The 26,067-nt window shown below is 43.6% G+C and overlaps 1 protein-coding gene across 2 annotated transcripts in view; it reads left to right on the plus strand.

Annotated features, from left to right (window-relative positions):
• The window catches only part of arhgap24 (Rho GTPase activating protein 24), a 253,967-nt gene that overhangs the window by 65,682 nt on the left and 162,218 nt on the right, over positions 1–26,067 (plus strand). For both annotated transcript variants that reach the window (XM_071341555.1, XM_071341563.1), the window contains exon 3: positions 8,507–8,594. In XM_071341555.1, the coding sequence (XP_071197656.1) occupies positions 8,507–8,594 (88 nt within the window). The remainder of the gene's footprint in view (positions 1–8,506; positions 8,595–26,067) is intronic.

The raw sequence follows: 26,067 nt of genomic DNA on the forward strand, positions 1-26,067 counted from the left end.
ATGTTGTATCATAAAGTTGTATTATAATGTTGTATCATAAAGTTGTATCATAAAGTTGTATAATGAAATCATATAATAGTGTTGTATGAATAAAGTTGCATAATAATGTTGTATATTATACAACACACAGCTTTGACCTACTACAGTAGCTATGTTGGTCTATTGTACTGAAAACAATGTGTAGGCAGGTTACTTAGGATTCAAACCTGCTCAAACAGCATAACTCATACTCTTCAGGGGGATAATGGACTTTACAGTGTCCTGCTATTACAGTATCTTGAAATATTCAAACATGTATTTTAAACATCATGGCTTGGAGAATCTGTATTTTTTGTGTTTGTATAAAAATCTTGTCTATTTGTGTTTTTTGTCATGTGATGAATGGTCAAATCAATTTTTTTATTTGTTTGAGATGATTCAGAAAGTATTCACACCCCTTGACATTTTCCACATTTTGTTGTGTTACACGGTGGGATTAAAATGTACTTAATTGTCTTTTTTTTACCCATAACATGATGCAGCCACCGCTATGCTTGAAAATATGAAGAGTGGTACTCAGTGATGTGTTTTGTTAGATTTGGCTCAAACATAACACTTTGTATTCAGAACAAAAAGTAAATTGCTTTGCATTTTTTTTTTGCAATATTACGTTAGTTCCTTGTTGCAAACAGGATGCATGTTTTGGAATATTTTTATTCTGTACAGGCTACATTATTTTCCCTCCACAATACGAATTAGGTTAATATTGTGGAGTAACTACAATGTTGTTGATCCATCCTCAGTTTTCTCCTATCACAGCCGTTACACTCTTTAAAGTCACCATTGGCCTCGTTTTGAAATCCCTGAGAGGTTTCCTTTCTTTCCGACAACTGAGTTAGGAATGACGGCTGTATCTTTGTAGTAACTGGGTGTATTGATACACCAAAGTGTCATTAATAACTTCACCATGCTAAAAGGGATATTCAATGTCTGCTTTTAAAAAAAATTCACTCATCTGCCAATATGTGCCCTTCTTTGTGAGGCATTGGAAAACATCCCTGATCTTTGTGGTTGAATCTGTGTTTGAAATTCACTTCTCTACTGAGGGACCTTACAGATAATTGTATATGTGGGGTACAGAGATGAGGTAGTCATTCAAAAATCATGTTAAACACTATTATTGTGCTTCTACACCTGCATTACTAGCTGTTTGGGGTTTTAGGCTGGGTGTCTGTACAGCACTTCGAGATATTAGCTGATGTACGAAGGGCTATATAAAATAAAATTGATTGATTGATTGATATTGCACATAGAGTGAGTCCATGCAACTTATTATGTGACTTGTTAAGCACATGTTAAGCACACACAAAATATAATAAGTATGGACAGTGTATGAATAGAAAAGGTGTGTACAGCAGTAGTTATATAGGATGGTGTGTATAGACAGTATAGACAGTAGTTATATAGGATGGTGTGTACAGACAGTAGTTATAAAGGATGGTGGGTATAGACAGTAGTTATATAGGATGGTGTGTATAGACAGTATGGACAGTAGTTATATAGGATGGTGTGTACAGACAGTAGTTATAAAGGATGGTGGGTATAGACAGTAGTTATATAGGATGGTGTGTATAGACAGTAGTTATATAGGATGGTGTGTATAGACAGTAGTTATATAGGATGGTGTGTATAGACAGTAGTTATATAGGATGGTGTGTATAGATAGTAGTTATATAGGATGGTGTGTATAGACAGTATAGACAGTAGTTAAATAGGATGGTGTGTATAGACAGTAGTTTTTAGGATGGTGTGTATAGACAGTAGTTATATCGGATGGTGTGTATAGACAGTAGTTATATAGGATGGTGGGTATAGGCAGTATGGACAGTAGTTATATAGGATGGTGGGTATAGGCAGTATAGACAGTAGTTATATAGGATGGTGGGTATAGACAGTATGGACAGTAGTTATATAGGATGGTGTGTATAGACAGTAGTTATATAGGATGGTGTGTATAGACAGTATAGACAGTAGTTATATAGGATGGTGGGTATAGACAGTATAGACAGTAGTTATATAGGATGGTGTGTATAGACAGTATGGACAGTAGTTATATAGGATGGTGTGTATAGACAGTAGTTATATAGGATGGTGTGTATAGACAGTAGTTATATAGGATGGTATGTATAGACAGTATAGACAGTAGTTATATAGGATGGTGTGTATAGACAGTATAGACAGTAGTTATATAGGATGGTGTGTATAGACAGTAGTTATATAGGATGGTGTGTATAGACAGTAGTTATATAGGATGGTGTGTATAGACAGTAGTTATATAGGATGGTGTGTATAGACAGTAGTTATATAGGATGGTGTGTATAGACAGTAGTTATATAGGATGGTGTGTATAGAGAATAGTTATATAGGATGGTGTGTATAGACAGTAGTTATATAGGATGGTGTGTACAGACAGTAGTTATATAGGATGGTGGGTATAGGCAGTATGGACAGTAGTTATATAGGATAGTAGGTATAGACAGTAGTACTGTGATTATTATTATTTGACCATGCTGGTAATTTATGAACATTTTGAACATCTTGGCCATGTTCTGTTATAATCTCCACCCGGCACAGCCAGAAGATGACTGGCCACCCCTCATAGCCTGGTTCCTCTCTAGGTTTCTTCCTAGGTTTTGGCCTTTCTAGGGAGTTTTTCCTAGCCACCGTGCTTCTACACCTGCATTGCTTGCTGTTTGGGGTTTTAGGCTGGGTTTCTGTACAGCACTTTGAGATATCAGCTGATGTAAGAAGGGCTATATAAATACATTTGATTTGATTTGATTTAGTTATGTATAGGATGGTGTGTATAGACAGTTGTTATATATAGGATGGTGTGAATAGACAGTAGTTATATAGGATGGTGTGTATAGATAGTATGGACAGTAGTTATATAGGATGGTGTGTATAGATGGTATGGACAGTAGTTATATAGGATGGTGTGTATAGATAGTATGGACAGTAGTTATATAGGATGGTGTGTATAGATAGTATGGACAGTAGTTATATAGGATGGTGTGTATAGATAGTATGGCCAGTAGTTATATAGGATGGTGTGTGTATAGACAGTAGTTATAATAGGATGGTGTGTATAGACAGTATGGCCAGTAGTTACTGTATATAGCATGGTGTGTGTAGACAGTATAGACAGTATGCATAGAAAAGGCGTGTACAGCAGTAGGTACATAGGATGAGTCAGTATATACATCTAAAGTGGGTAAAACAGTATGTAAACATGATTAAAGTGACCAGTGTTACATGACTATGTAGATAGGGCAGCAGTCTCTAAGGTGCAGAGTAGAGTACCGGGTAGTAGCCGGCTAGTAACAGCGACTGACGTTCAGGGCAGGGTACTGGGTGAGGGCCAGCTAGTAGTGACTGTTTAGCAGTCTGATGGCCTGGAGATAGAAGCTGTTTATCAGTCTCTTGGTCCCAGCTTTGATGCACCTGTACAGTCTCTGCCTTCTAGATGGTAGCGGGGTGAGCAGTTTGTGGTTCGGGGGGCTGAGGTCCTTGATGATCTTCTTGGCCTTCCTGTGACACCGGGTGCTGTACAGTCGTGGCCAAAAGTTTTGAGAATGACACAAATATTATTTTCCACAAAGTTTGCTACTTCAGGGTCTTTAGATATTTTTGTCAGATGTTACTATGGAATACTGAAGTATAATTACATGCATTTCATAAGTGTCAAAGGCTTTTATTGACAATTACATGAAGTTGATGCAAAGAGTCAATGTTTGCAGTGTTGACCCTTCTTTTTCAAGACCTCTGCAATCCGCCCTGGCATGCTGTCAATTAACTTCTGGGCCACATCCTGACTGATGGCAGCTCATTCTTGCATAATCAATGCTTGGAGTTTGTCAGAATTTGTGGGTTTTGTTTGTCCACCCGCCTCTTGAGGATTGACCACAAGTTCTCAATGGGATTAAGGTCTGGGGAGTTACCTGGCCATGGACCCAAATTATCGATGTTTTGTTCACCGAGCCACATAGTTATCACTTTTGCCTTATGGCAAGATGCTCCATCATGCTGGAAAAGGCATTGTTCGTCACCAAACTGTTCCTGGATGGTTGGGAGAAGTTGCTCTCGGAGGATGTGTTGGTACCATTCTTTATTCATGGCTGTGTTCTTAGGCAAAATTGTGAGTGAGCCCACTCCCTTGGCTGAGAAGCAACCCCACACATGAATTGTCTCAGGGTGCTTTACTTTTGGCATGACACAGGACTGATGGTAGCGCTCACCTTGTCTTCTCCGGACAAGCTTTTTTCCGGATGCACCAAACAATCGGAAAGGGGATTCATCAGAGAAAATTACTTTATCCCAGTCCTCAGCAGTCCAATTCCTGTACCTTTTGCAGAATATCTGTCACGCTCTGACCTTAGAGAGCGTTTTTATGCCTTCTTCACAACAATTGAACCGCTCTCCTTGAAGTTCTTGATGATCCGATAAATGGTTGCTTTAGGTGCAATCTTACTGGCAGCAATATCCTTGCCTGTGAAGCCCTTTTTGTGCAAACAATGATGATGGCACATGTTTCCTTGCAGGTAACCATGCTTGACAGAGGAAGAACAATGATTCCAAGCACCACCCTCCTTTTGAAGCTTCCAGTCTGTTATTCGAACTCAATCAGCATGACAGAGTGACCTCCAGCCTTGTCCTTGTCAACACTCACACCTGTGTTAACGGTTGAATCACTGACATGATGTCAGCTGGTCCTTTTGTGGCAGGGCTGAAATGCAGTGGAAATGTTTTTTGGGATTCAGTTAATGTCCATGGCAAAAAGGGACTTTGCAATTAATTGCAATTCATCTGATCACTCTTCATAAAATTCTGGAGTATATGCAAATTGCCATCATACAAACTGAGGCAGCAGACTTTGTGAAAATTAATATTTGTGTCATTCTCAAAACATTTGGCCACGACTGTAGATGTCCTGGAGGGCTAGCATTGTGCTTACACACCATACACAGACCATACACACACACACACACACACACACACACACACACACACACACACACACACACACACACACACACACACACACACACACACACACACACACACACACACACACACATAATCTCTCTCACGCAAACACACACACACACACACATGTACTCCGTAATACACCAGCCACCGCCACTTTCTCAGGTTTAATACCTGTTCTTTCATCCAGACCCCCTAGGGAAACACAGAACTTTCTCCAGACCCCCCAGGGAAACACAGAACTTTCTCCAGATCCCCCAGGGAAACACAGAACTTTCTCCAGATCCCCCAAGGAAACACAGAACTTTCATCCAGACCCCCCAGGGAAACACAGAACTTTCATCCAGACCCCCCAGGGAAACACAGAACTTTCATCCAGACCCCCCAGGGAAACACAGAACTATCATCCAGACCCCCCAGGGAAACACAGAACTTTCTTAGGTTTAATACCTGTTCAGCTCTTTCATCCAGACCCCCCAGGGAAACACAGAACTTTCATCCAGACCCCCCAGGGAAACATAGAACTTTCATCCAGACCTCCCAGGGAAACACAGAACTTTCTCAGGTTTAATACCTGTTCTTTCATCCAGACCCCCCAGGGAAACACAGAACTTTCTTAGGTTTAATACCTGTTCAGCTCTTTCATCCAGACCCCCCAGGGAAACACAGAACTTTCTCCAGATCGCCATGACGACACCGCCTTGACCAGAATCCAGGGTAACGCCCCAAAAGGCACCCTATTCCCTACATAGTATGGGATCCCTATGGGTTCTGGTCAAAATAGTGCACTACTAGGGTGCGATTTGAGACGCAAACTTTAAGAAATACTTCAGTGATATAAGATTATTTCTTTATTAATTTAAGCATCCCTGAATTATTATTTTTTACAGTCTTTTGATATAAGCATATTTCTTTATGATAATTATTCTGAAGTCATGCTGAGTCCAGAACTAATGCTCTCACACCAGTGCAGATCGTTTGTAAAGTTGCCAGGTTTGCAGTTTGCACAAACATCACTCAACTACTGTATATTGCAGTGCCTACATGTATAGTATATTTATGGATCACAACAGTAGTGATATCTCTATGGATCATTACAGTAGTGATATCTCTATGGATCACTACAGTAGTGATATCTCTATGGATCACTACAGTAGTGATATCTCTATGGATCATTACAGTAGTGATATCTCTATGGATCATTACAGTAGTGATATCTCTATGGATCATTACAGTAGTGATATCTCTATGGATCATTACAGTAGTGATATCTCTATGGATCATTACAGTAGTGATATCTCTATGGATCACTACAGTAGTGATATCTCTCCGGATCTACAGTAGTGATATCTCTATGGATCACTACAGTAGTGATATCTCTATGGATCACTACAGTAGTGATATCTCTATGGATCACTACAGTAGTGATATCTCTATGGATCACTACAGTAGTGATATCTCTATGTATCACTACAGTAGTGATATCTATATGGATCATTACAGTAGTGATATCTCTATGGATCACTACAGTAGTGATATCTCTATGGATCACTACAGTAGTGATATCTCTATGGATCACTACAGTAGTGATATCTCTATGTATCACTACAGTAGTGAAATCTCTATGGATCATTACAGTAGTGATATCTCTATGGATCATTACAGTAGTGATATCAATATGGATCATTACAGTAGTGATATCTCTATGGATCACTACAATAGTGATATCTCTATGGATCACTACAATAGTGATATCTCTATGGATCACTACAGTAGTGATATCTCTATGTATCACTACAGTAGTGATATCTCTATGGATCACTACAGTAGTGATATCTCTATGGATCATTACAGTAGTGATATCTCTATGGATCACTACAGTAGTGATCTCTCTATGGGTCACACTCCAACACTCAGACATAATTTACAAACAAAGCATTTGTGTTTAGTGAGTCCGCCAGATCAGAGGCAGTAGGGATGACCAGCGATGTTCTCTGTTTAGTGAGTCCGCCAGATCAGAGGCAGTAGGGATGACCAGGGATGTTCTCTGTTTAGTGAGTCCGCCAGATCAGAGGCAGTAGGGATGACCAGGGATGTTCTCTGTTTAGTGAGTCCTCCAGATCAGAGGCAGTAGGGATGACCAGGGATGTTCTCTGTTTAGTGAGTCCGCCAGATCAGAGGCAGTAGGGATGACCAGGGATGTTCTCTGTTTAGTGAGTCCGCCAGATCAGAGGCAGTAGAGATGACCAGGGATGTTCTCTGTTTAGTGAGTCCGCCAGATCAGAGGCAGTAGAGATGACCAGGGATGTTCTCTGTTTAGTGAGTCCGCCAGATCAGAGGCAGTAGGGATGACCAGGGATGTTCTCTGTTTAGTGAGTCCGCCAGATCAGAGGCAGTAGGGATGACCAGGGATGTTCTCTGTTTAGTGAGTCCTCCAGATCAGAGGCAGTAGGGATGACCAGGGATGTTCTCCGTTTAGTGAGTCCGCCAGATCAGAGGCAGTAGGGATGACCAGGGATGTTATCTGTTTAGTGAGTCCGCCAGATCAGAGGCAGTAGGGATGACCAGGGATGTTCTCTGTTTAGTGAGTCCTCCAGATCAGAGGCAGTAGGGATGACCAGGGATGTTCTCTGTTTAGTGAGTCCTCCAGATCAGAGGCAGTAGGGATGACCAGGGATGTTCTCTGTTTAGTGAGTCCGCCAGATCAGAGGCAGTAGGGATGACCAGGGATGTTCTCTGTTTAGTGAGTCCTCCAGATCAGAGGCAGTAGGGATGACCAGGGATGTTCTCTGTTTAGTGAGTCCGCCAGATCAGAGGCAGTAGGGATGACCAGGGATGTTCTCTGTTTAGTGAGTCCTCCAGATCAGAGGCAGTAGGGATGACCAGGGATGTTCTCTGTTTAGTGAGTCCTCCAGATCAGAGGCAGTAGGGATGTTCTCTGTTTAGAGAGGTGCCAGATCAGAGGCAGTAGGGATGACCAGGGATGTTCTCTGGATAAGTGTGCGAATTTGACTATTTTCTGTCCTGCTAAGCATTCAAAATGTAACGAGTACTTTTGGGTGTATAGGAATGTAGGGAAGTAAAAGTAAAATTTGTCAAAATATAAACAGTAAAGTAAAATAGAGATACCCCCAAAAAACTACTTACGTAGTACTTTAAAGTATTTTTACTTAAGTAGTACACTTAAGTAAAAACTTAACTCTTTACACAACTGATCAGCAGTCAACACAAAATAATTGTAATGAGTTTGATGAGTGTTGATTGATTTCTTTTAAATTAATCTACTGAATAAACACAGTAGGTATTGGGTTAAGTCTTAAACAACTGTGTGTATTGGGTTAAGTCTGAAACAACTGTGTGGTGTATTGGGTTAATTCTTAAACAACTGTGTGTATTGGGTTAATTCTTAAACAACAGTAGGTATTGGTTGCGTGTTGAAACTCTACCTCTGACTTTCCTCTGTCTTCCTTTTTCTCTCTAGGGGACCATTCTGTTACCTGGAAACAGAGTCACTGAGCATCCCAGCAATGGTGACGAGGGGGGAAAATTCCTGTTTGAGGTCTCTGCAGGTAAGACAAAGAAATAGAGCTGCTTTTTATCTTACGCAAGGCAGAGCAAATCCAGACGTATTATTCACCGGAAAGACCTTAATTCAAGGGCACCTCGTGATGAAAATGACAATAGGGTGACATTGTGACAGAATCCATTATAATCACACCTCCCAAAAAACGTAAGGTGTTTGGGAACACTTGCTGTCCCTTGCAGTCACAGCTCAGTAAACACATCTAACACAGGGAACTGTTGTTATTTTCTGAGATGGATCTGTAGTGGTAACAACATTCACTCTCGTCATTGTTTTTGTGGGTCTCTGTGGATTATAAAGACACTACAAATTCAATCAAATCTGCTCTGCTGGAAATGTCCAATCTTCCTTCACTGCAAAAAATAATACCCACATCTTATTTTGATCAAATTATTGTTTTGTTAGACATAATACCCATTGTGTCAGTAGGTCTCTTAATAATTCTGACCTCTAAAGTCAGGATCCATTTTTCTCTCCTTGCTAGCAGTATATCTTTCTACCACATCATAACAACAGCCCTTTGTAGTTTGAAGTGACACTCAGTGGGAAATGTTTTGATGTTGCACAGCTGGTGAGTCATTGACTTATGCAGTGACTGGGTTCGTCCCAATTGGGGTTTCGCACCCTATTCCCTACATAGCAATGGTTGGAACCAGTTCAGGGAACAGAAATTTTTTTGAAGAAAAGAAACAGAACCGGGAATGAAACTGATCTATAGTGTTTTCCGGGAAACAGATTTGGTTTTTTTCTAATCTTGAGAACTGGTCAAAAAAAATGTTTTTCTACATCCCAAAATATTCCTAAAGACTAGTATATATTTTTGTAATTCAGACCGCTCCATGTCCACCCCTCTCTCTCCCTCTCTACCCAGCTGTGAAAGTTCAGATGTATCTCGCCCATGTACTTATCTGACCAATCAAACACTGCTCCAAAGAAAGCTTTTCTATCCGTGCTAATTGGTGGAGTAAATTAATGAGATAAATATAAAAATGGCATTGATTTCACAGGTTTAAAAAAATATATACGAAAAGGAACTATATGAACTGTTACTTGTTGTTGTTGTTGTTGTTGTTGTTTGAACCAGTTCAGAACCGGTTCGGAACATCGGAACGGAACAGAAAGAAATACGGGGTTCTCTTCGGAACAGAACGATTGGATAATCATTTCGGTTCCAACCCCACTACATAGTGCACTAATTTTGAGCAGAGCCCTATGAGCCCTGATCAAAGGTAGTGCACTATGTAGGGTAGAGTGTTCCATTTGGGAGTCTTTGTTTGGGTACTAGTAGTTTCTTTGATGACCCTTGACATTCTTCCCAGAGCTCAGTGGCTCTTTGAGTGAGACACACACACAAACTGTGGACTTTGACCTTGCAGACCCTGAACCTGCAGTCGGGATGGCCTTGACTAGAGACTAGAGAGTACACAAAGGAAAAGGGAGTCAAGGGAGTCCTGGGAAAAAAAATATTTCTAAGCACGGGTTGTGTCCCAAATGGCCCCTTATTCCCTACATCGTTACACTACTTTTGAACAGGGCCAATATGGCTCTTGTCAACAGTAGTGTCCTATATACCCGGACAAATAGGACACTGGTCAACAGTAGTATACTATATACCAGGACCAATAGGACTCTGGTCAACAGTAGTGTACTATATACCAGGACCAATATGACTCTGGTCAACAGTAGTGTACTATATACCAGGACCAATATGACTCTGGTCAACAGTAGTGTCCTATATACCAGGACCAATAGGACTCTGGTCAACAGTAGTGTACTATATACCAGGACCAATAGGACTATGGTCAACAGTAGTGTACTATATACCAGGACCAATAGGACTCTGGTCAACAGTAGTGTACTATATACCGGGACCAATAGGACTCTGGTCAACAGTAGTGTACTATATACCGGGACCAATAGGACTCTGGTCAACAGTAGTGTACTATATACCGGGACCAATAGGACTCTGGTCAACAGTAGTGTACTATATACCAGGACCAATAGGACTGGTCAACAGTGGTGTACGATATACCAGGACCAATAGGACTCTGGTCAACAGTAGTGTACTATATACCAGGACCAATAGGACTCTGGTCAACAGTAGTGTACTATATACCAGGACCAATAGGACTCTGGTCAACAGTAGTGTACTATATACCAGGACCAATAGGACTCTGGTCAACAGTAGTGTACTATATACCAGGACCAATAGGACTCTTGTCAACAGTAGTGTCCTATATACCAGGACCAATAGGACTCTGGTCAACAGTAGTGTACTATATACCAGTACCAATAGGACTCTGGTCAACCGTAGTGTCCTATATACCAGGACCAATAGGACTCTGGTCAACAGTAGTGTACTATATACCAGGACCAATAGGACTCTGGTCAACAGTAGTGTACTATATACCAGGACCAATAGGACTCTGGTCAACAGTAGTGTACTATATACCAGGACCAATAGGACTCTGGTCAACAGTAGTGTACTATATACCAGGACCAACAGGACTATGGTCAACAGTAGTGTACTATATACCAGGACCAATAGGACTCTGGTCAACAGTAGTGTACTATATACCAGGACCAATAGGACTCTGGTCAACAGTAGTGTACTATATACCAGGACCAATAGGACTCTGGTCAACAGTAGTGTACTATATACCAGGACCAATAGGACTCTGGTCAACAGTAGTGTACTATATACCAGGACCAACAGGACTATGGTCAACAGTAGTGTACTATATACCAGGACCAATAGGACTCTGGTCAACAGTAGTGTACTATATACCAGGACCAATAGGGTGATATTTGGGATGAGCCCAGGGCCACAGCTGTAAGACAGCCTGCAGCTGGTCTGTGGGGGAATGCGTGACCAACTCCAATCGATCCACCAGAGAGGAATGTGTAGAGGATGTTGTAGAGGATGTTGTGTACTGACCCATGATGGAAACACAGAACACTCATCTTTTCCCTTTCTGGTGTACCCCTCCTTTCTCTCCCTCGCTTCTTTCATTCTGGTGTATCATCCCCCGTTGCTCTTATGAAGAAAACAGAATTGAGATCCAAGAGGTTATTGTTCTGTATTCTATTGACTGATCCATGACTGATCTTTATTCCATCCTGTATTCTATTGACTGATTCATGACTGATCTTTATTCCATCCTGTATTCTATTGACTGATCCGTGACTGATCTGTATTCCATTTTGTATTCTATTGACTGATCCATGACTGATCTGTATTCGATTCTGTATTCTACTGACTGATCCATGACTGATCTATATTCCATTCTGTATTCTATTGACTGATCCGTGACTGATCTGTATTCCATTCTGTATTCTACTGACTGATCCATGACTGATCTATATTCCATTCTGTATTCTATTGACTGATCCGTGACTGATCTGTATTCGATTCTGTATTCTACTGACTGATCCATGACTGATCTATATTCCATTCTGTATTCTATTGACTGATCCATGACTGATCTTTATTCCATTCTGTATTCTATTGACTGATCCGTGACTGATCTGTATTCGATTCTGTATTCTACTGACTGATCCATGACTGATCTATATTCCATTCTGTATTCTATTGACTGATCCATGACTGATCTTTATTCCATTCTGTATTCTATTGACTGATCCGTGACTGATCTGTATTCCATTCTGTATTCTACTGACTGATCCATGACTGATCTATATTCCATTCTGTATTCTATTGACTGATCCGTGACTAATCTGTATTCGATTCTGTATTCTACTGACTGATCCACGACTGATCTATATTCCATTCTGTATTCTATTGACTGATCCATGACTGATCTGTATTCCATTCTGTATTCTACTGACTGATCCATGACTGATCTATATTCCATTCTGTATTCTATTGACTGATCCATGACTGATCTTTATTCCATTCTGTATTCTACTGACTGATCCATGACTGATCTATATTCCATTCTGTATTCTATTGACTGATCCATGACTGATCTTTATTCCATTCTGTATTCTACTGACTGATCCGTGACTGATCTGTATTCCATTCTGTATTCTATTGACTGATCCGTGACTGATCTGTATTCGATTCTGTATTCTATTGACTGATCCGTGACTGATCTGTATTCCTTTGAATACAATCAAGAACCAAGGCTTGTTCTCTCATGGGTTATTGTGACGGTTCTTTATTTCAGTCAATACAATGTGCCCTTGAGTTCTTCTATTTGGGTTATTAAAATGAATAAGTGGAACTTGTCTGAACAGTGGCTGTGCTGCTTTGATTGTGTGTCTCAGCCTTTGTTTTTGGAGAGTCGTGTCCTTGCAGCCTATCTATCTAATGATTTGCACTAGCCAAGTGGTAGACGTATCAGTTTCAGGGTAACTTTGTGTATTTTTTTGTTGTTGCCTTTGTTACTGTTTTGTAACTTTTTGAATTAGTCCATTCATTGACATTTCCTGTAAGGCATGCATCACCCCTTCCACTCAATGTGGTGTTTCTATTACAGTGCGTAGTGTGTGTGGCCCACTGGACTAAATATTCCTGGCATCTGGGTTGTCCTCTAATTCATACAGCCAGCCTGCTAACTCGAAAACATTTCATCCTCACATAGTGAATGCTGTTTCATTCACTAGAAGACGTTGTGCATGTGATGCCAGGAACAGGGAGAAAGAGATGATTTTCCGTAATTTGGACCAGTGTATTTTCCTGTCAATCACTTTTTTTGTACGTCCCAAATGGTATCCTATGGGCCCTTGTCAAAAAGTAGTACACTACATAGGGAATAGGGTGCCAACACGTTGTGAATAATTGCTTATATTGTTCATGTGGACTCTGTTACATGAGAGAACAAAACATATGGCTTTAGTTTGAGGATGAGTGATGGCCGAACACATGGGCATATGTCTTTGTGTTTGGCACACACAATAAACGATATACTGTACGTATTTCAACAGAGAATAGAGCAACTTGTAGGTTTCTAGGTAAAGCACAGACCTACACACTCCTTCCTGAGAGCATCACTGATAATGACGGTAGATTATATGCAAGGCAAGCTGTGTTTCGTCCTACAGCTATAAATCTCTACTTGGTCATGTGGAATAAATGGGCATATTCCGTTGAACCTTTTAATTAGATTTATATATCAAAACAACATCTGACCTGAATGATAAATGAAGTGATGGCTGAGATATAAACACTAGAGAGGAGCATAAATCATGTTTTTAATCAGCAACTATCTTTTCTGTTCTGAAGTGACTTGTTACTCACAATAAATCGTTCCGGGTGTTGCCGTAGACCAGGGTTGGGCAACTTTGATGTGAGTGTGGGGCCACAAAATATGAGGGGCCCCAGTGGCTCGCTGGTCTGCAGTCAACTGATTTGTGCAATCAATCCACTTGTGCAGTTAAACTACTTAACTCTCTTAACTAAATCCATTATACCAGAAGTCAGGGCCAGTTTTTGTCTTTTGGTGGGCCTAAGCACCTCGCGGGCAAAACATTTTAGTGGCCCCCGTCGTGACGGCGGAGAGGAGAAAGTACGTTTTAAAGTTCATTTCCTGCAATTCTACACATTTTGCCACAGGGCCTAGAGAAAATGTTGTAATTTTAAAACAAATGTCATGAATTCTACACATTTTGCCATGGGGCCTAGAGAAAATTTTGCAATTTTAAAACAAATGTCATGAATTCTACACATTTTGCCAGGGTGCAGAAAGAAGAAAAAATATATTTTTTACTGCAAATTTCCTGCAATTCTATCAATTCTATTCAGTTTGCCATGACATATTCCATGTTAATGGTGGTATCTGAGTGAAAGAGACTAACAAAATAAATGTGGGGCCTGGGTACGTGATTACTACACATTTAGGTAGCTGAGTAGACTCATTTAATTTAGCTGACATGGCTAATTAAGTGACTGTCAGTGACAGACATAACAGGAGGAAAACTGCTGAAACACAAACACATTTAGAAATGGCACCTAGTGTACAAAATGGAATGTGGTTGCCCATCCCTGCAGTAGAGTGTCACAGCCTGTCACAGCCCAAAGTAGACAGATAAAGCAGATATAGTTTCATAAAAAAATCAGCTGTCAGAAAGGAGAAATTATTACCCGTGTGGCCAGCTGTAGCTGTCCAATATATCACCCATGTTTTATAAACCTTGTGACAGGGTTTTGACAAGGTTAATGCATGGCACTTTAATCAATTATATAATTGGTGTTTAACCCTTATCCTTTGATAAGGTTTCAATACAGGTGGTATGCAAGTGTGGTTTATACATGACACGTTAGTCAATCATATCATTGCAGTTTTTTTGTCATCTGAATGACAATCAATCAAGTTTTGTTGTGTCACATATTCAAAATGGAATAAGGAATGAAGTAAACTTTATTTTTAGAACAGGCAAACCAGCAACCACCAGGGAATTTGAAATGCAAATATTGCTTCCAAGAATAGCTTTACGTCTCTTTTCTTAGTCGTAAAAACCTGTAGCGTTGTCCTTGTCTTAGAAAGGAGAGAAGGTTGAGCTGAAAGTCACATTGCTGGGGAAGCTGTGGGTGAGAGGGAGAGATGGTTCCTCTTTAAGGGAAACAGTAGGTGAGAGAGAGAGATGGTTCCTCTTTAAGGGAAACAGTAGGTGAGGGAGAGATGGTTCCTCTTTAAGGGAAACAGTAGGTGAGAGAGAGAGAGATGGTTCCTCTTTAGGGGAAACAGTAGGCGAGAGAGAGAGATGGTTCCTCTTTAGGGGAAACAGTAGGTGAGAGAGAGAGATGGTTCCTCTTTAAGGGAAACAGTAGGTGAGAGAGAGAGATGGTTCCTCTTTAGGGAAACAGTAGGTGAGAGAGAGATGGTTCCTCTTTAGGGGAAACAGTAGGTGAGAGAGAGAGATGGTTCCTCTTTAGGGGAAACAGTAGGTGAGAGAGAGAGATGGTTCCTCTTTAGGGAAACAGTAGGTGAGAGAGAGATGGTTCCTCTTTAGGGGAAACAGTAGGTGAGAGAGAGATGGTTCCTCTTTCGGGGAAACAGTAGGTGAGAGAGAGAGATGGTTCCTCTTTAAGGGAAACAGTAGGTGAGAGAGAGATGGTTCCTCTTTAGGGGAAACAGTAGGTGAGAGAGAGATGGTTCCTCTTTAGGGGAAACAGTAGGTGAGAGAGAGAGATGGTTCCTCTTTAAGGGAAACAGTAGGTGAGAGAGAGAGATGGTTCCTCTTTAAGGGAAACAGTAGGCGAGAGAGAGAGATGGTTCCTCTTTAGGGGAAACAGTAGGTGAGAGAGAGAGATGGTTCCTCTTTAGGGAAACAGTAGGTGAGAGAGAGATGGTTCCTCTTTAGGGGAAACAGTAGGTGAGAGAGAGATGGTTCCTCTTTAGGGGAAACAGTAGGTGAGAGAGAGAGATGGTTCCTCTTTAAGGGAAACAGTAGGTGAGAGAGAGAGATGGTTCCTCTTTAAGGGAAACAGTAGGCGAGAGAGAGAGATGGTTCCTCTTTAAGGGAAACAGTAGGTGAGAGAGAGAGATGGTTCCTCTTTAAGGGAAACAGTAGGTGAGAGAGAGAGATGGTTCCTCTTTAAGGGAAACAGTAGGCGAGAGAGAGAGATGGTTCCTCTTTAAGGGAAACAGTAGGTGAGAGAGAGAGAGATGGTTCCTCTTTAGGGGAAACAGTAGGCGAGAGAGAGAGATGGTTCCTCTTTAAGGGAAACAGTAGGTGAGAGAGAGAGATGGGTCCTCTTTAAGGGAAACAGTAGGTGAGAGAGAGAGATGGTTCCTCTTTAAGGGAAACAGTAGGTGAGAGAGAGAGATGGGTCCTCTTTAAGGGAAACAGTAGGCGAGAGAGAGAGATGGTTCCTCTTTAGGGGAAACAGTAGGTGAGAGAGAGAGATGGTTCCTCTTTAAGGGAAACAGTAGGTGAGAGAGAGAGAAAGTTCCTCTTTAGGGAAACAGTAGGTGAGAGAGAGATGGTTCCTCTTTAGGGGAAACAGTAGGTGAGAGAGATGGTTCCTCTTTAAGGGAAACAGTAGGTGAGAGAGAGAGATGGTCCCTCTTTAGGGGAAACAGTAGGTGAGAGAGAGATGGTTCCTCTTTAGGGGAAACAGTAGGTGAGAGAGAGAGATGGTTCCTCTTTAGGGGAAACAGTAGGTGAGAGGGAGAGATGGTTCCTCTTTAAGGGAAACAGTAGGTGAGAGAGAGAGATGGTTCCTCTTTAGGGGAAACAGTAGGTGACAGAGAGATGGTTCCTCTTTAAGGGAAACAGTAGGCGACAGAGAGCTGGTTCCTCTTTAAGGGAAACAGTAGGCGAGAGAGAGAGAGATGGTTCCTCTTTAAGGGAAACAGTAGGCGACAGAGAGATGGTACCTCTTTAAGGGAAACAGTAGGCGACAGAGAGAGATGGTTCCTCTTTAGAAGAAACAGTAGGTGAAAGAGAGAGAGATGGTTCCTCTTTAAGGGAAACAGTAGGCGGCAGAGAGATGGTTCCTCTTTAGGGGAAACAGTAGGCTGGGACACTGAGTCATGTGGAAAGAAGAACACCTGCTGTCTGTGAAACCATAACCATAGAATTGGAGTGTTAGACTGGACCAGTGAAATATATCCGTGATGTGAGTGGCTTTGACCCTTCTTGTAATTCTACGTCTAGGAATTCATCACCCCCCCAGACAGACATGGCATGGGTCTGCCTAGCTGGCATTGAGCCCTAAACTCTGGATCCTTGATCATTCTAACGTCCGTAGTGTACTACTTATATCAGAATGTATGTTTAATACAATCCTTCATTCTGAGTGGTATGTAAGTGTGAATATTGGAACGGAGCCTGGGTCAGCCTAGCAGCAGCCCTGAGCTCTGGTTCCTGCTCCTGTCACAGCACCCGGGTAATCGGGGTCTATAATGCCAGTGTAATGGGGGTCCTTAGTCTCTGGGGTTGCATCATATTATTCTTTCTTTCAATGGGCTCAGTCTATCTCTTTATAGCTGCCTGACACACACACACACACACACGCACACGCGCACACACACACACACACACACACACACACACACACACACACACACACACACACACACACACACACACACACACACACACACACACGCACACACGCACACACACACACACACAGTGTTGAATCATATTATCGTCACCTTTGGTTATGGCTTAATTACAGTGAGCCAGGAGGGGGTAGAGGAGGGCAATTCATTATCTCTGTCTCCCCACATACAGAGAGCTGTGTGTGTGTGTGTGTGTGTGTGTGTGTGTGTGTGTGTGTGTGTGTGTGTGTGTGTGTGTGTGTGTGTGTGTGTGTGTGTGTGTGTGTGTGTGTGTGTGTGTGTGTGTGTGTGTGTGTGTGTGTGTGTGTGTGTGTGTGTGTGTGTGTGTGTGTGTGTGTGTGGACAGACAGACAGACAGACAGACAGACAGACAGACAGACAGACAGACAGACAGACAGACAGACAGACAGACAGACAGACAGACAGACAGACAGACAGACAGACAGACAGACAGACAGACAGACAGACAGACAGACAGACAGACAGACAGACAGACAGACAGACAGACAGACAGACAGACAGACAGACAGACAGACAGACAGACAGACAGACAGACAGACAGACAGACAGACAGACAGACAGACAGACAGACAGACAGACAGACAGACAGACAGACAGACAGACAGACAGGCAGACAGACAGGCAGACAGACAGGAGCAGACATGGAGGTCATGTGCTTGAGCGATTTACAGTCTTGCTAATTTTATTTAGGGGGTTAATGTTTGACAAGAAGCTGACAGGGGGGAGGAGGGAGGTGGAGAGGGAGGTGGGGAAGCAGCCAATGTCAACGTCAGGGTCATAGCTGTAGTATAGCTGTTCAGCCTTTTAAAGCCACAGGATTTCATGGCAACGATGGCAGTATTTCAGTAGTGTGTCGCCGCTCTTACCACACAGGATCCCTATTGATTTAGGAAGGATATCAGTGTGCAGTTTGAGAGAGAGAGAGAGAGAGAGAGAGAGCATAGATTATTATTTGTAAAGTAACTGCTTTTTCTTTCAAATCAATGTTGGTGTTGTATGCAGCTGGTAATGTTTGTATGCACCGGGCAACATTTGTATGCAGCAGGTAATGTTTGTATGCAGCTCTGTAATGTATATCATGTAGTCAATGGCAACAGCATCCTGTAGACCTCCCCCTACATTCCACTTAGTAATGTAATACTGTATTCTGCCAGGCTAGGGCTTTATGTACCAGAACGGTGGGCAATGTGCCTTTTCCTGGCATTGGGCTGGTCATTTATTACTGTGACTTTGTTCTCTTTCTGTGCCAGTTTGAGGCCATGCATGTGGCATGTGGATGACCTGCCCATATCCCATCATGCCTGGGCATCTGGTGTAAGCCCTCAGAGCAGCGTGAAGCACAGGATTCGTTCAGGAGTGTGCACGCGCACACACAACGTACACCTCATAACTCTTTTGGGGAGGGTGATGTTTTTTGTTAAAGAACAAGACAGTATGGTTACTTAATCTGCAATACCAGCATAGCGTATTGTGAGAGAGTTACAGAATAATAATGAAATGGCTGACACTATCAAGCTGTGTTCCACAACAGTAGGCAGAAAGCCAGTAATACAGTGGGTCCATATTTCTGCCTGTAAGAGAGGTACTGTTTTGTCCACCTTTCCAGTAGAAAGTTATACAATCCTTATCGGCAGTAGTAGCAGTAGTAGTCCTGTGGGAGTTGACTGTATTACCAGAGAGAGAGAGAGCAGCAGTAGTAGTCCTGTGGGAGTTGACTGTATTACCAGAGAGAGAGAGCAGCAGTAGTCCTGTAGGAGTTGACTGTATTACCAGAGAGAGAGAGCAGCAGTAGTCCTGTAGGAGTTGACTGTATTACCAGAGAGAGAGAGCAGCAGTAGTCCTGTAGGAGTTGACTGTATTACCAGAGAGAGAGAGCAGTAGTAGTCCTGTGGGAGTTGACTGTATTACCAGAGAGAGAGCAGCAGTAGTCCTGTGGGAGTTGACTGTATTACCAGAGAGAGAGCAGCAGTAGTCCTGTGGGAGTTGACTGTATTACCAGAGAGAGAGCAGCAGTAGTCCTTTGGGAGTTGACTGTATTACCCAAGAGAGAGAGCAGCAGTAGTCCTGTGGGAGTTGACTGTATTACCCGAGAGAGAGCAGCAGTAGTCCTGTGGGAGTTGACTGTATTACCTGAGAGAGAGCAGCAGTAGTCCTGTGGGAGTTGACTGTATTACCAGAGAGAGAGCAGCAGTAGTCCTGTGGGAGTTGACTGTATTACCAGAGAGAGAGCAGCAGTAGTCCTGTGGGAGTTGACTGTATTACCAGAGAGAGAGCAGCAGCAGTCCTGTGGGAGTTGACTGTATTACCCGAGAGAGAGAGCAGCAGTAGTCCTGTGGGAGTTGACTGTATTACCCGAGAGAGCAGCAGTAGTCCTGTGGGAGTTGACTGTATTACCTGAGAGAGAGCAGCAGTAGTCCTGTGGGAGTTGACTGTATTACCTGAGAGAGAGCAGCAGCAGTAGTCCTGTGGGAGTTGACTGTATTACCTGAGAGAGAGCAGCAGCAGTAGTCCTGTGGGAGTTGACTGTATTACCCGAGAGAGAGCAGCAGCAGTAGTCCTGTGGGAGTTGACTGTATTACCTGAGAGAGAGCAGCAGCAGTAGTCCTGTGGGAGTTGACTGTATTACCAGAGAGAGAGCAGCAGCAGTAGTCCTGTGGGAGTTGACTGTATTACCAGAGAGAGAGCAGCAGTAGTAGTCCTGTAGGAGTTGACTGTATTACCAGAGAGAGAGCAACAGTAATCCTGTGGGAGTTGACTGTATTACCAGAGAGAGAGCAGCAGTAGTCCTATAGGAGTTGACTGTATTACCCGAGAGAGAGAGAGAGAGAGAGAGAGAGAGAGAGAGAGAGAGAGAGAGAGCAGCAGTAGTCCTGTGGGAGTTGACTGTATTACCCGAGAGAGAGCAGCAGCAGTAGTCCTGTGGGAGTTGACTGTATTACCCGAGAGAGAGCAGCAGCAGTAGTCCTGTGGGAGTTGACTGTATTACCTGAGAGAGAGCAGCAGTAATCCTGTAGGAGTTGACTGTATTACCCGAGAGAGAGCAGCAGCAGTAGTCCTGTGGGAGTTGACTGTATTACCAGAGAAAGAACAGTAGTAGTAGTCCTGTGGGAGTTGACTGTATTACCAGAGAGAGAGAGTAGTAGTCTTGTGGGAGTTGACTGTATTACCTGAGAGAGCAGCAGCAGTAGTCCTGTGGAAGTTGACTGTATTACCAGAGAGAGAGCAGCAGCAGTAGTCCTGTAGGAGTTGACTGTATTACCAGAGAGAGAGCAGCAGTAATCCTGTGGGAGTTGACTGTATTACCAGAGAGAGAGCAGCAGTAGTCCTATAGGAGTTGACTGTATTACCCGAGAGAGAGAGAGAGAGAGAGAGAGAGAGAGAGAGAGAGAGAGAGAGAGAGAGAGAGAGAGAGAGAGAGAGAGAGAGCAGCAGTAGTCCTGTGGGAGTTGACTGTATTACCCGAGAGAGAGCAGCAGCAGTAGTCCTGTGGGAGTTGACTGTATTACCCGAGAGAGAGCAGCAGCAGTAGTCCTGTGGGAGTTGACTGTATTACCTGAGAGAGAGCAGCAGTAATCCTGTAGGAGTTGACTGTATTACCCGAGAGAGAGCAGCAGCAGTAGTCCTGTGGGAGTTGACTGTATTACCAGAGAAAGAGCAGCAGTAGTAGTAGTCCTGTGGGAGTTGACTGTATTACCAGAGAGAGAGAGTAGTAGTCCTGTGGGAGTTGACTGTATTACCTGAGAGAGCAGCAGCAGTAGTCCTGTGGGAGTTGACTGTATTACCAGAGAGAGAGCAGCAGCAGTAGTCCTGTGGGAGTTGACTGTATTACCAGAGAGAGAGCAGCAGCAGTAGTCCTGTGGGAGTTGACTGTATTACCTGAGAGAGAGCAGCAGTAATCCTGTGGGAGTTGACTGTATTACCAGAGAGAGAGCAGCAGTAGTCCTGTGGGAGTTGACTGTATTACCAGAGAGAGAGCAGCAGTAGTCCTGTGGGAGTTGACTGTATTACCAGAGAGAGAGCAGCAGTAGTCCTGTGGGAGTTGACTGTATTACCCGAGAGAGAGCAGCAGCAGTAGTCCTGTGGGAGTTGACTGTATTACCAGAGAGAGAGAGTAGTAATCCTGTGGGAGTTGACTGTATTACCTGAGAGAGCAGCAGCAGTAGTCCTGTGGGAGTTGACTGTATTACCAGAGAGAGAGCAGCAGCAGTAGTCCTGTGGGAGTTGACTGTATTACCCGAGAGAGAGCAGCAGCAGTAGTCCTGTGGGAGTTGACTGTATTACCTGAGAGAGAGCAGCAGTAATCCTGTGGGAGTTGACTGTATTACCAGAGAGAGAGCAGCAGTAGTCCTGTGGGAGTTGACTGTATTACCAGAGAGAGAGCAGCAGTAGTCCTGTGGGAGTTGACTGTATTACCAGAGAGAGAGCAGCAGTAGTCCTGTGGGAGTTGACTGTATTACCCGAGAGAGAGAGCAGCAGTAGTCCTGTGGGAGTTGACTGTATTACCCGAGAGAGAGCAGCAGTAGTCCTGTGGGAATTGACTGTATTACCTGAGAGAGAGCAGCAGTAGTCCTGTGGGAGTTGACTGTATTACCTGAGAGAGAGCAGCAGCAGTAGTCCTGTGGGAGTTGACTGTATTACCTGAGAGAGAGCAGCAGCAGTAGTCCTGTGGGAGTTGACTGTATTACCCGAGAGAGAGCAGCAGCAGTAGTCCTGTGGGAGTTGACTGTATTACCTGAGAGAGAGCAGCAGCAGTAGTCCTGTGGGAGTTGACTGTATTACCAGAGAGAGAGCAGCAGCAGTAGTCCTGTGGGAGTTGACTGTATTACCAGAGAGAGAGCAGCAGTAGTAGTCCTGTAGGAGTTGACTGTATTACCAGAGAGAGAGCAGCAGTAATCCTGTGGGAGTTGACTGTATTACCAGAGAGAGCAGCAGTAGTCCTATGGGAGTTGACTGTATTACCGAGAGAGAGAGAGAGAGAGAGAGACAGTAGTCCTGTGGGAGTTGACTGTATTCCGAAAGAGAGCAGTAGTCCTGTGGGAGTTGACTGTATTACCCGAGAGAGAGCAGCAGCAGTAGTCCTGTGGGAGTTGACTGTATTACCTGAGAGAGAGCAGCAGTAATCCTGTGGGAGTTGACTGTATTACCAGAGAGAGAGCAGCAGTAGTCCTGTGGGAGTTGACTGTATTACCAGAGAGAGAGCAGCAGTAGTCCTGTGGGAGTTGACTGTATTACCAGAGAGAGAGCAGCAGTAGTCCTGTGGGAGTTGACTGTATTACCCGAGAGAGAGAGCAGCAGTAGTCCTGTGGGAGTTGACTGTATTACCCGAGAGAGAGCAGCAGTAGTCCTGTGGGAATTGACTGTATTACCTGAGAGAGAGCAGCAGTAGTCCTGTGGGAGTTGACTGTATTACCTGAGAGAGAGCAGCAGCAGTAGTCCTGTGGGAGTTGACTGTATTACCTGAGAGAGAGCAGCAGCAGTAGTCCTGTGGGAGTTGACTGTATTACCCGAGAGAGAGCAGCAGCAGTAGTCCTGTGGGAGTTGACTGTATTACCTGAGAGAGAGCAGCAGCAGTAGTCCTGTGGGAGTTGACTGTATTACCAGAGAGAGAGCAGCAGCAGTAGTCCTGTGGGAGTTGACTGTATTACCAGAGAGAGAGCAGCAGTAGTAGTCCTGTAGGAGTTGACTGTATTACCAGAGAGAGAGCAGCAATAATCCTGTGGGAGTTGACTGTATTACCAGAGAGAGAGCAGCAGTAGTCCTATAGGAGTTGACTGTATTACCCGAGAGAGAGAGAGAGAGAGAGAGAGAGAGAGAGCATCAGTAGTCCTGTGGGAGTTGACTGTATTACCCGAAAGAGAGCAGCAGCAGTAGTCCTGTGGGAGTTGACTGTATTACCCGAGAGAGAGCAGCAGCAGTAGTCCTGTGGGAGTTGACTGTATTACCTGAGAGAGAGCAGCAGTAATCCTGTAGGAGTTGACTGTATTACCCGAGAGAGAGCAGCAGCAGTAGTCCTGTGGGAGTTGACTGTATTACCAGAGAAAGAGCAGCAGTAGTAGTCCTGTGGGAGTTGACTGTATTACCAGAGAGAGAGAGTAGTAGTTTGTGGGAGTTGACTGTATTACCTGAGAGAGCAGCAGCAGTAGTCCTGTGGGAGTTGACTGTATTACCAGAGAGAGAGCAGCAGCAGTAGTCCTGTGGGAGTTGACTGTATTACCCGAGAGAGAGAGCAGCAGTAGTCCTGTGGGAGTTGACTGTATTACCCGAGAGAGAGCAGCAGTAGTCCTGTGGGAATTGACTGTATTACCTGAGAGAGAGCAGCAGTAGTCCTGTGGGAGTTGACTGTATTACCTGAGAGAGGACAGCAGCAGTAGTCCTGTGGGAGTTGACTGTATTACCTGAGAGAGAGCAGCAGCAGTAGTCCTGTGGGAGTTGACTGTATTACCCGAGAGAGAGCAGCAGCAGTAGTCCTGTGGGAGTTGACTGTATTACCTGAGAGAGAGCAGCAGCAGTAGTCCTGTGGGAGTTGACTGTATTACCAGAGAGAGAGCAGCAGCAGTAGTCCTGTGGGAGTTGACTGTATTACCAGAGAGAGAGCAGCAGTAGTAGTCCTGTAGGAGTTGACTGTATTACCAGAGAGAGAGCAGCAATAATCCTGTGGGAGTTGACTGTATTACCAGAGAGAGAGCAGCAGTAGTCCTATAGGAGTTGACTGTATTACCCGAGAGAGAGAGAGAGAGAGAGAGAGAGAGAGAGAGAGAGAGAGAGAGAGAGAGAGCATCAGTAGTCCTGTGGGAGTTGACTGTATTACCCGAGAGAGAGCAGCAGCAGTAGTCCTGTGGGAGTTGACTGTATTACCTGAGAGAGAGCAGCAGTAATCCTGTAGGAGTTGACTGTATTACCCGAGAGAGAGCAGCAGCAGTAGTCCTGTGGGAGTTGACTGTATTACCAGAGAAAGAGCAGCAGTAGTAGTCCTGTGGGAGTTGACTGTATTACCAGAGAGAGAGAGTAGTAGTTTGTGGGAGTTGACTGTATTACCTGAGAGAGCAGCAGCAGTAGTCCTGTGGGAGTTGACTGTATTACCAGAGAGAGAGCAGCAGCAGTAGTCCTGTGGGAGTTGACTGTATTACCCGAGAGAGAGCAGCAGCAGTAGTCCTGTGGGAGTTGACTGTATTACCTGAGAGAGAGCAGCAGTAATCCTGTGGGAGTTGACTGTATTACCTGAGAGAGAGCAGCAGTAATCCTGTAGGAGTTGACTGTATTACCCGAGAGAGAGCAGCAGCAGTAGTCCTGTGGGAGTTGACCGTATTACCAGAGAGAGAGCAGCGGTAGTAGTCCTGTAGGAGTTGACTGTATTACCAGAGAGAGAGCAGCAGTAATCCTGTGGGAGTTGACTGTATTACCAGAGAGAGAGCAGCAGTAGTCCTATAGGAGTTGACTGTATTACCCGAGAGAGAGAGAGAGAGAGAGAGAGAGAGCAGCAGTAGTCCTGTGGGAGTTGACTGTATTACCAGAGAGAGAGCAGCAGCAGTAGTCCTGTGGGAGTTGACTGTATTACCAGAGAGAGAGCAGCAGTAGTCCTATAGGAGTTGACTGTATTACCCGAGAGAGAGAGAGAGAGAGAGAGAGCAGCAGTAGTCCTGTGGGAGTTGACTGTATTACCCGAGAGAGAAAGATTGGACCAGAGTGACTCTGAACATATTGGATTCTCTCCACCTGTAATTGTCTGGTGCCATGGAAACGTTATTATTGTACAATATATGAAGCCAAGTCATTTTCCCCCAGAAGTCATATATTTCTCTATGCTCAATTCACGTTTAATGTTGAGGGATTTTATAGTGACTTCACCATGTCTTCGGTTCGCCGAATATCATATCTATCTATTGGTTATTGCCTGAATATTCTGAAACGACACTATGAAAATGTATGGCAACATCAGAAAACGACACTGTGAAAACGGATGGAAAACTCAGAAAACAACACTGTGAAAACATATGGAAAACTCAGAAAACGACACTGTGAAAACATATGGAAAACTCAGAAAACGACAATGTGAAAACGGATGGCAACAATCAGAAAATGGTATTGCTGATTAACATGCACTATTCCCATAGAGTGAATTCTAAATCTGTATTCTGAGCGACAAATATCATGACATTGATAAAGATTGCTGTTTGTTGCTTCCCATCCATCTGTAAAGGAAAGTCCAGTAGCACACTGCAGAGATCTAATCATCAGCTGTTGTTGTTGCTGCTGCTGCTGTGGCTGTGCTGACTTGTCCATTGATTTTGTGCTAGCCAGCATGCTGCCAGACCCAGGACAGGTACACTGTCATTTTCCAGCCAGTCAGTCACAGAAGCTTGAGCTAGTGGTAACTGCAGCTGTGTGTGTGTGTGTGTGTGTGTG

The sequence above is a fragment of the Salvelinus alpinus genome, chromosome 1 (assembly GCF_045679555.1).
Source record: "Salvelinus alpinus chromosome 1, SLU_Salpinus.1, whole genome shotgun sequence".
Taxonomy (NCBI): Eukaryota; Metazoa; Chordata; class Actinopteri; order Salmoniformes; family Salmonidae; genus Salvelinus; species Salvelinus alpinus.